This window comes from Nicotiana tomentosiformis, chromosome 12 (genome assembly GCF_000390325.3).
Source record: "Nicotiana tomentosiformis chromosome 12, ASM39032v3, whole genome shotgun sequence".
Taxonomy (NCBI): Eukaryota; Viridiplantae; Streptophyta; class Magnoliopsida; order Solanales; family Solanaceae; genus Nicotiana; species Nicotiana tomentosiformis.
The window spans coordinates 120,750,170-120,761,919 of record NC_090823.1 but is presented as its reverse complement, the minus strand read 5'-3'; the positions used below and the strand labels follow the sequence as shown (position 1 = coordinate 120,761,919).

General features: G+C 38.0%; 2 protein-coding genes across 2 annotated transcripts; both read right to left on the bottom strand.

Annotated features, from left to right (window-relative positions):
* Nucleotides 1–8,255: 8,255 nt before the first annotated feature.
* On the bottom strand, nucleotides 8,256–8,855 carry LOC138903313 (uncharacterized). Its single transcript, XM_070191259.1, has 2 exons — nucleotides 8,631–8,855; nucleotides 8,256–8,441 (listed from the first exon to the last, which is right to left on the bottom strand). Exons 1-2 carry the CDS (start codon nucleotides 8,853–8,855, stop codon nucleotides 8,256–8,258), a joined length of 411 nt encoding a protein of 136 aa, XP_070047360.1.
* A 1,811-nt stretch (nucleotides 8,856–10,666) lies between these two features.
* Nucleotides 10,667–11,370, bottom strand: LOC117280379 (uncharacterized). The gene is made up of 2 exons (XM_033660095.1): nucleotides 10,885–11,370; nucleotides 10,667–10,777 (listed from the first exon to the last, which is right to left on the bottom strand). Exons 1-2 carry the CDS (start codon nucleotides 11,368–11,370, stop codon nucleotides 10,667–10,669), a joined length of 597 nt encoding a protein of 198 aa, XP_033515986.1.
* Nucleotides 11,371–11,750: the final 380 nt, after the last annotated feature.

Genomic DNA, 11,750 nt, shown 5'->3' with positions numbered 1-11,750 from the left:
GGAACCTGCCTTCGGTTCCGAGCTTGCACTTATGAAGAACTAATGAATGAAAACAAGAACTTTAAATAACAGAGAGAACATAAGTATATTGCTTTGGTATGCGTGTTACACTATGTCTAATGAATACTTAGCTTTCCCTTTATATAGTGTCACACCTCCTTTTACCGGGGATAAGGGATTTTTTCAATTAAAGTGACATTGTTCGAAAGAGAATTTTTTTATTTAATTAGAGTCGACACTTGGACTAATTATTATGGCGTCCCAAGTCAGCAACAAAAAACTGAAGTTAAAGAGATATACAAAGTTGTTTCCAGCATATTTGGTTGATATTTTCTGGGATTTCAAAGGACTTTAAAGTTTTGTAGAACTGTTGTTTGATGTTGCTTGCTGGATTTACTAGCTGAACTCCATCCTCTCCTTTCTCCTCGCTTTTATTTGGCCATTGTCTCCTGCATTTGAGGTACACACAGAGAATCCTTGTGCTCCTACTTTGATCTATATGACTAGTCTCTAAAGTTGTTCGAATATGTTGAATGAATTTTGTTAAATTTGATGTCCTACTTCTATGTATTTCTAAAATATTCTCTTAGTGTTCAATTTGTTTGATCATGAGCTAGTCAAAAACCTTAGCCGGAATTCATTAGTTGAAATAGTATGTGATAGAATCTTCATATTTCTCTATATAATAATTTAGATCTCGAGATTTAAATAATCAATTCGTGCATAATTCTAGATTTAAATATACAGCAGGAATTACGAAGTGCGATTGTAAAAGTATTGATTCCTGGAAATTCTAATTATCTCCTAATGTTCAAACCATAGTCCAGATTCGTCAATTTGATTGCAATCATCTATTCATGTATTCCGTTTCGATTGCGTCGATTAATTTGATTAGGGTTTGAGCTGTTTAATGACTTACAATTTTTATTTGGAATTACCACGATATGTAGTAGCCTTGACCCATAAAATGGCCCAGTAAGACCTATGGGGCCATTGGGCCTCAGTTGTTAGTCCTAGCAGAAGCCTTCCACTTTAGAAGGCCGTAATGCACTGGGCCGCCCATTGAGTCTAACTTTGATTCACGTGGGTTTAATGGAGGTTCTAAGGTCGGTTCTTGAAACATTCATAACTTGTAATATCGCCGGCCAATATAGTATCAAGCAATTATGAGTAATGCATGAAGTGAGCCTCTAAACTACCATCAGACGTCCTATACTACTCCCTTAATTAGTAATTTGGTCCCCCACTCATTATAAAAGTTAATGCTAAACAAATCTTCAAGTCCCGTAGAAGCCTATGTACATTAGTTTGTAAGACCTATTCCAACTCTAGTACAGAACAAATTTCATAATACATGACTTCATATTTTAATCCCAAACCTTAGATTAATTAACTCTTTGAACATCATAGCTTGCTTTAGGCGCGATTAATAAATCATCGTGACTATGGGTACGGTTCTCGTGGCATAGTCACGATACGTAACTCCAAATTCAAGTGCGCGTTTCACGCGACTTTATCCCAACTTCAAATAATTAAAATAAACATGTTGTGAATCACAACTACGTTTTACGTGGTATGATTTGCGATGTGTATAAAAATAACAAGTGCGCGACACCACAACTTATTTAAATAAACTCCATAATTGTTTAAAAATAATTAACAACGGTATAGAAGTGGTGACACATAAAAGGTTTTAAACATGTACTAATTCAGATAATTAAGCTAAATATTAATGGTTAAGCGACCGTGCTATAACCACGAAACTCGGGAATGCCTCACACCTTTTTCCGGTTTAACAAAATTCTTTACCTGATATTCTGTGTTCGCGGATCATAAATAGAGACAATTTTCTCGATTTGGGATTTTAAAATAAATCGATTTTCTTAAGAAATTTTGAAGTTCAGATCTAGGATTCTAGGGGTCTCAGCAACTGTTGTTTTTGTGTGTCTAGGTCTACCAAAGTGAGTGGGAATGAGTCTTTTTATAACAGAATTTTAGGGCAACAACATATATTTTTCTAATTCATTTCTACCTTTTAAATTTTCTGTTATTTACTCAACAGTCCCTTCCTAGAAGCTGATTAGGTAACTAACTAAGATTCCCTAAGTTTTTTTATTTCACAATTTTCCCTTTTAGAAACCTGTATTTACCACTTTTCTTTAACTTTCCAATATCAAATTCACCTAAAGTAAATTCATGGGCTCATGGCATGAAATAAATCAAATTAACAGACCTGGGCCTAAAACCAATTGGTCTTCTACTCTATGACAAACCTACCAATGACCTATCCAACTTATTTTGAACCACACTAACTAAGACAATATTTAAACATTTCCAAAATTTAGGGGAAATCGGCAACAAAACCAAACGGGCTAAACAATGAACTAATTAACTAATGCACAATCAAACTAACAAAAGAAAGCTCTTTAAACTATAAAATTGTTTGATAAATAATTAAACATATGATTGTTTAACTATGAATCGAAACAAACAGCAAACACACATAAGAAAAAGGAAAAATGAAAGACAGAGGGAGACAAGGGTGTGGTGACCCTATGTCTAAAATATAATCAACTAGGGAGTGGTTACCCTATGTTAAAAAATACAGCTAGGGATTGATATACCTTATAATGGTAACAATACTAGGGAGTGGTGACCCTATGTCTAAAATATCATCAACTAGGGAGTGGTGTATCTTATGTTGTAAAATATAGCTAGGGATTGGTGTACCCTATACTGTTAAGGAGACTACAGAATGGTGACCTTATGTCTATAATAATATCAACTAGGGAGTGGTGACTATATGTTGGAAAATACAACGTGGGATTGGAATACCTAATACTGGTAAGGAGACTAGGATGTGGTGACCATATGTGTAAAATATCATCAACTAGGAAGGGGTGTACCCTATGTTGGAAAGCACGGCCAGGGACTGGTGTACCCTATACTAGTAAGAAGACTAGGGAGTGACCCTATGTCTAAAATAACATAAATTGGGGAGTGGTGTACCCTATACTGATAAGGAGACTAGGTAGTGGTGACCCTATGTCTAAAATATCATCAACTAGGGAGTAGTGGCCCTATATTGGAAAACATATCTAGGGATTGGTGTACCTTATACTGGTAAGGAGGTTAGGGAGTGGTGACCCTATTTCAAAATATCATCAACTACGGAGTGGTGACCCTATGTTAGAAAATATAGCTAGGGATTGGTGTACCCTATACTGGTAAGGAGACTAGGGAGTGGTAACCCTACGTCTAAAATATTATCAACTAGGGAGTGGTGTATCCTATGTTAGAAAACACAGCTAGGGTTTGGTGTACCCTATACTGGTAAAGAGACTAAGGAGTGGTGACCATATGTCTAAAATATTATCAACTAGGGAGTGGTGACCCTATGTTGGAAAACACAGTTAGGGATTGGCGTACCCTATACTGGTAAGGAGACTAGGGAGTGGTGACCATATATCTAAAATATCATCAACTAGGGAGGGGTGTACCCTATGTTGGAAAACACGACTAGGGATTGGTGTACCCTATACTGGTAAGGAGACTAGGGAGTGACCCTATGTCTAAAATAACATCAACTAGGGAGTGGTGTACCCTATATTGGAAAATACAGGTAGGGATTGGTGTACCCTATACTGGTAAGGAGGCTAGAGAGTGGTGACCCTATGTTTAAAATATCATTAACTAGGGAGTGGTGTATCCTATGTTAGAAAACATAGCTAGGGATAGATATACCATATACTGGTAAGGAGACAAGGGAGTGGTGACCCTATGTCTAAAATAATATCAACTAGGGAGTGATGTACCGTATGTTGGAAAATGTAGCTAGAGATTTTGAACTTTCTCTCTTTTTTTTCTTTATATTTTTTCTTTTAGAGAATGAGTAAAATGCGAGAAAGAATTTTGGAGAAGACTTCCCTTTTTAGAGTCGTTGTTGCACAACTATTTCTAGCCCCCGCACAGTTTCGTTTTGGTTGCACCTTCTTCTTGTACGGATGCTTTTGGATTGCACTTGTTTCCTTTTTTAAAACAAAGAATAATTGTTAGTTTGAAATAGTGGTTGGTTTTGTGGCCATGAGTGTTTCAGTCACTTGATGTCAGTCAAACATCTTGTGACGATGATTTCAACTGTAACTGGTTGTTTTCTGGATACCGAGTGCCTTTTTGGCCCCAACGAACCTTTGGCTTCTCCAAACTATGTTATGACGGTTGGTCGCGTGGGACTTAATCTTTTTCGAATTTATTTTTCCTTTGTAGGACTTTTAGTTCTGACTTCTTTCTTCCAATTTTAATTTTAGAGCATTGGGGAATCCTTGGCTTTTTATGTCACGACCCAAAATCTAACTAACTGTGATGGCACCTAACTCAATCCATGCATATCAACCTCCATATACCTTCCTATCTCCTCAATTCATTCCAAACGACTCGTATCTATTCAAAGAATATGCAAATTAATCACAACTTACTCTAATGCTTACAGTTTAACAATTTACAAAAATTTCCAACTCCGCTCGAAAAATTAACAGTAGGTCCCACATCTCAGAATCTGATGAAACTCACAAAATTCGAACACCCGTTCCGATACGAGTTCAACCATACAAAAATTATCAAATTCCGACATCGGATTGACCTTCAAATCTTCATTTTACATTTTTAGACGATTTTATAAAAATCTGATTTTTCTTCCATTAATTCACGGATTCATGAGTGACTGATAGGATTGAGTGACTGGGAGGACTGAGTGAAATGATACTCTGAGAGTATGCATATGGTTTTATCATTGATGTGCATCGCATTGACATGCACACTTGACATACATGCATAAAGATGCATTTTCCTCATGTTGTATGGTATCACGTCATTCATGACTTCTCACACATATTGGCATATGGGCATATTGATGCATTTTCCACTGGCTATGTGGAAACAGAATGAAACATCTTATTTATTGTTGAAAGGAATTTTTGAAAAATTACTGTTTTAAACTTACTCATATTTTTGGAAACTTCGGTAAAAGACTTGAGTTTTCACTGATACACTTGAAAGGCAAAAATATTTTGAGAAATCATGATTAAGTTGAGCATGTTATTGTTGAATTATTACTTGTGCTGCTTTAAATTATATTGTTATGAAATGTTGTTGGCTATTAGTGTTGGACTCCGACTTGTGCTCCAGCTCGTCACTACTTTCTACTTAAGGTTAGGTTTGTTACTTAATAAGTACATGGGATCGGTTGCACTCATACTACACTTCTACGCCTTGCGTGCAAATATTGTCTGTTGGATAGTTGTGCTTAATAATATAAGGTCATTGGACCTAGAATAGGTACTATCAGGTTTGATTACAGTTTATTCGGAAGGATAATATTGAAAGTCGGGTTAGCAAGTGATTATGGTTCTGGTTGGGGTGAGAGAGCTCCATGACTTGTTGATCTGATAAGGGGTAATGAGATTCTTGTGCTTGTCACATGATGGCATGATAGATGTGGTGTGTTGTGTGGGATTAAGATTTACATCTACAAGTTGGCAGTTCAGTCTTGAAGGGAAGGTCAAGAATTTTTAACAACATGGTCAGTTTCAGATATTTAGGTGAATGTTATAACTGCTCGGTAATCCCTGAGAAGGGTGCGCATTTCAGAAGGCGCATAGTGTTTTTGACTTACAGATGTTCATCAGTATTGCAGTACTCATCTGGTTGATAGACTGTTGATATTGTAGTTATTGCTATGTGGCACGGAAAAGTTTTGGAAGAACTCTTCATGGGATGATTGTGCATGAAAGATATGTTAGTCATTTATATGTTAGAGTTGGGATCAGTTATGATGATTCATGCGTCCTATGAATTTGGAGGCTAGGAGGACTAAGTGACCGAAAGGATTGGGTGACTGGGAGGACTAAGTGAAATGATACTCTGAGAGTATGCATATGGTTTTATCATTGAGGTTCATCGTATTGACATGCACACTTGACATACATACATAGAGATGCATTTTCCTCATGCTGTACGGTGACACATCATTCATGACTTCTCACACATATTGGCATATGGGCATATTGATGCATTTTTCACTGGCTATGTGGAAATAAAATGAAATATCTTATTTATTATTGAAAGGAATTTTGAAAAAAATACTGTTTCAAACTTACTCATATTTTTGGCAACTTCGGTAAAAGACTTGAGTTTTCACTGATACACTTGAAAGGCAAAGCTATTTTCAGAAATCATGATAATGTTGAGTGGAGAGTTTCTTTTCTACCAGTGGAGGGTATGTGTTGAGATTCAAATTCGAATTTGGGTGAGAAAGTTGACTCGACTGTCAAGAGAATAAATGCGAGCTTAGCAGATAAATTGAGGTATTATTATGACTTGTGTTCCTGCTCGTCACTACTTTCAACCTAAGGTTAGGTTTGTTACTTATTGAGTACATGGGATCGTTTGTACTCATACTACATTTCTGTACCTTACATACAGATATTGGATGTTGATGTTGTTATGATCGACGTGAGCTGGATTTGAAGATGTACCTCTGTTCCGGTCATAGCTGCCTCTTGTTCATGGTAGCCTTAGATTTCTAAGAATCTGTTTATGTACAGTTCGAACAAATGATATATTTATTTCATACCAGTTTTATAAATTCTAATCTTAGAAGCTCATGATTTGTACTACCAGTCCGTGGGAGTTTAATAGGATCAGTTAAATATTGTTTGAATTAGATATTTATAAATTTGCTTACCTAACGGGTTGGGTTAGGTACCATTATGACTAGTTGGATTTTGGGTCGTGACATTTCAAACCTTTCCAAGACGATTAGCCACGTGGGACTCAACCATTTCAAGTTCATTTCGCCCTTGTAGGCACTTCAATTTGATATCCTTCTTTCAAGAGTTTTCGATTTCGAAGCATCAGCCACCATGACCAGCCAGGGTCGACTTGATCCCCCTGCCGAGGCTGGGTACCTCTTGAATATCAGCTTGTGGCAAACGAAAGTCCTGTGAATCAGTCTTGACATCTCTTCTTTGTCTTATTTTTTGGAACAAAGTTAGATCGAAAGGGATTCCAAGAAAAACAAGCAATGGAATGGAGAATGAGTTTAAACAAGAGGTATCCCTTTCAGGGAAGGAAAGAAGAACTTATCTGGAGTACATGCTGACTTCAATGAATATGACATGCCTTATGGATTGGATGCATGTTCTGTGTAAATCGTTCGGCTCTCATAAATTCATCACAACTTTTGCCTCGAAACCGAGAAACCTTGCCCATGACTGTGTCGATGCCAATGGCTGTGAGGATCCTCTCTTCGATTAATGGTGCCCTTTGCGGGTTTTCACCAGCTAACCTCTCTTATTTCTCTTCTCACCATCGCCTTATAGTGCTCTTTGCGAGTTTTCACTACAAGACTCTGTCATTTTAGTTTCTTTACCACCCATCACCTTACAATGCCCGTGAGGGTTTTCACCAATAAGAATCTCATTTTAGATGCATCAAATCCATGTAACTGTATCCTCCAGTTTTGAACATTCATGTCGATCGATCGGAAGGGCTTGAAAAGGATTTGGATAAAAGGAATTCGGATTGAATTACAACTTTGGAACCTTTCAGGTGAAACCATCGCCAAACCATTGTAACATCTTCCCTAGTTTTCACTTTTGAAGGAATGCGAACTGTTTTTTTTGGTATGACTGAACCCCAGAGAGAGGCTGCCTACGTATCCTTCCTGAATCAAGTGGAACATAGTTTAATTAATTTTCTTCTGTTTTGTTTTCTTTTCCTCTATTTGTTTCATCATTTTTTTCATTTTTCATCATTTTTTCATTCATTTTGTTTTTCAATAATACCTTTCAGGTTCTAAAGAGGGTAATTAAATAAAGGGAACCGACTCGAAGGGTTTGCAAAAGGTTGATAGTGTTTGGGTAGGGAGAAAAAAGTCCTTCGCCATCCCAATTAGAGAATGTTTAAAGTTGTGTAAAGAATCAAACATAATACCTTTTGTCCGCGTCAGCATTGACAACTGTCTCGGAGATATTTCCTTCGATGTTTCCCAAATACAACGCTCCTTTTGGCAGTACTTGTGTTACAATGTATGGACCTTTCCAATTTAGAGAAAATTTTCCTTTGGATTCTTCATGATGCGAGAGAATACGTCTCATAATGAGTTTCCCCACTTCGAATTTTCTAGGATGCACTTTCTTCTTATTGGCACGAGCCATTCTTTGTTGGTACAGTTGCCCGTGGCAAACTGCGGCCATTCACTTTTCATCAATCATGTTCAATTGTTCCCAACGGGTTTTGACCCATTCATCATCCTCAATCTTGGTTTCAACAATGATCCAAAGATAGGGAATCTCGACTTCTGCAAGTATTACCGCTTCAGTGCCATAAACCAATAAGTAGGGAGTGGCCCCAACTGATGTGCGCATGGTTTGTGCGATATCCTAATAGTGCAAAAGGCAAATTTTCATGCCATTGCCTAGAACCCTGAACCATTTTCCTGAGAATCTTCTTGATGTTCTTTTTTGCAGCTTCAACGATGCCATTAGCTTTCGGGCGATGTCCGTGCGTAATTTTAAGAAAGGTAATCGACTCGAAGAATTATTATGAGTAATTTTAAATTGTTCGCATACCTCCCTCATCAAATGGCTGTTCAAATTTGCAGCATTGTCCGTGATGATAATTTTAGGAATTCCAAAATGACAAATAATATTGTAATGCACGAAGTGCACCACTGCTTTCTTAGTGATGACTTTGAAAGTGATTGCTTCAACCCACTTTGTGAAATAATCAATGGCAACCAAGATGAATATGTGCCCATTTGAAGCTTTCGGCTCGATTAGCCCAATAACATCCATGTCTGAAGCAACAAACGGTCACAATGCTGACATAGGATGTAACGCTGAAGGCGGTGCATGAATAAGGTCATTGTGTATCTGACACTTATGGCATTTCCGGTCAAAACTGAAACAATATTTTTCCATGGTCATCCAATAATAACCTGCCCAATGAATTTTCTTTGCAAGGACATACCCGTTCATGTGAGGCCCACATACTCCCGAATGCACATTGTTCATGATCCTTTCAGCTTCTTGATAATCCATGCACCTCAACAGATTCAGATATGGAGTTTTTTGTACAAGATCTCTCCACTCAAAAAGAAACTACTTACAAGCCTTCTGATATTTCTCTTTTGATCTCCACTGGCTTGCTCGGGATATTCTTTTGTTTTCAAGAACCTTTTGATATCATAATACCATGGCTCACCATCTGGCTCCATTTCAATTGCTTTAGAATAACCATGCCTTTCTCGAAACTAATTCTCCAACGGGTCAATATGAACATTACTCGGGTACGTCAGCATTGAGGCCAAAGTAGCTAGTGCATCAGCTCGCTCATTGTGGAATCGAAGAATATACTTGAACTTGATGGACTCAAACCGTTTACTGAGATCTTCCACATATTGCCTGTAGGGTATAAGCTTGATATCTCTAGTCTCCCATTCCCCTTAGGTTTGTGGAATGATTAAATCATAATCCCCCATGATTAATAACTCTTGTACATCCAGATCAACCGCCATATTCATGCCCATGATGCAGGCTTCATACTCGGCAGTGTTGTTTTTGCAAAAGAAATGAAGTGGGGTTGTGGCTGGGTAATGTTGGCATGTGGGCTAGATCAGAATTTTCCCAATCCCTACGCCTTTTGTGTTTACAGCCCCATCAAAAAACATTTTCCAGGCATTGGCGTTCTCTAGAATTACTTCAACCGAGAACACTTCCTCGTACGGAAAGTAAGTTCTTAATGATTTTGACCGGGTTCTCAACTAGATGATCTGCTAAGGCTTGAGCTTTCATCACCGTGCGAGTAGCATAGACAATGTCAAACTCGGTGAGCAGGATATGCCATTTTTCTAACCTTCCAGTGGGAATTAGCTTCTGGAATATATACTTCAAAGGATCCATCCTGGTTATGAGATATGTTGTGTAAGCCAGCAAGTAATGTCTGAGCTTTTGGGCAACCCATGTTAGGGCGCAACAAGTTCTTTCCAACAGGGTGTAATTGGCTTCATAACTGGGGAACTTTTTGCTCAAATAATATATGGCTTGTTCTCTTTTCCCGGTTATATCGTGTTGCCCCAGGACACATCCGAAAGAATTTTCCAGGACTGTTAGATATAAGAACAAAAGTCTTCCTGGTTCGGGTGGAACCAACACCGGCAGATTTGACAGATATTCTTTGATTTTATCAACAGCTTCTTGAAACTCATCTCTCCATTTGATTGTTGCGTCTTTCTTCAACAGCTTGAATATGAGCTCACAAATGGTAGTAAGCTGAGCGATGAATCTGCTGATGTAATTCAACCTCCCTAGCAGACTCATGACCTCTTTCTTGCTCTTCGGAGGTGCCAAGTCCCGAATAGAATTTATTTTTGTTGGATCTAATTTGATACCCCCTCGACTGAATATAAACCCTAGAAATTTCCCAGACGGAACTCCAAATGCACATTTAGCTGGATTTATTTTCAAGTCGTACCTGCGCAGACGCTCAAAGAACTTTCTCAGATCTCGCACATGGTCTTCTTGCGTTCTGGATTTAATGATCACATCATCCACATATACCTCAACCTCTTGATGCATCATGTCATGGAAGATGGCAGTCATAGCTCTCATATAGGTTCCCCGACATTTTTCAGACCAAATGGCATGACCGTGTAACAGTACGTTCCCCAAGGTGTGGTAAAAGCAGTCTCTTTTGCATCTTCTTCATCCATCAGAACCTAGTGATACCAGCATAACAATCCATGAAAGACTGTATATCGTGTTTAGCATTATTTTCAACGAGAATGTGGATGTTTGGCAATGGAAAGTTATCCTTGGGACTTGCCTTGTTCAAATCCCGATAATCAACACACACTCGAGTTTTTCCATCTTTCGTTGGCACGGGTACCACATTAGCCAGCCATTTGATGTATCGGACCACTCGAATCACACCAGCTTTCAATTGTTTTGTGACTTCCTCCTTAATCTTGTCACTTATGTTAGTTTTGAACTTTCTTTGTTTCTGCTGGACGGGCAGATAACCAGGGTAGGTGGGCAATTTATGTACCACCAAATCAACACTTAGCCCAGGAATATAATCGTAAGACCATGCAAACACGTCTTTGAATTCAAACAACAATTGGATCAGTGCATCTCTAGTTCTATCATCAACATGAATGCTTATCATGGTTTTTCGGATCTCTTCTGAATTGCCCAAATTAACTGGCTCGGTTGCATTTAAGTTTGGCTTAGGCTTATTCTCAAATTGTTCTAATTCTCGATTTATATCCCTAAAAGCCTCATCTTCATCATATTCTAGCTCCTGATTCATTATTTTAAAGTTAGAAAATATTTTAGGATCTGAACATAAAGTCGGCAAGCATGTCATGTTATTTAAATCCACATTATTAGAACTGAAATGAAAAAGATAAGAAAAATAGCAAAATCAGAACAAAGGAAAAGAGACATATATGGACAATGAAATATTGATTCCATTTCATTGAATTGAAAGAGATGAGGGTTTACATCAGAATTAAAAGATAATAAAGTAAAACATTCGAGGTACACCCTGAAATAAATCGTAATGTAGAAAAGATGGCAAGACTGAACTACCGGGATTCCTGCCTGACATGGAATGGGGTAGCCTCCTAGTTCTGGAGATTGAAATCCGGTCCCATATACTAGACCTCGGCACGGCTCGTGCCTTCCCCT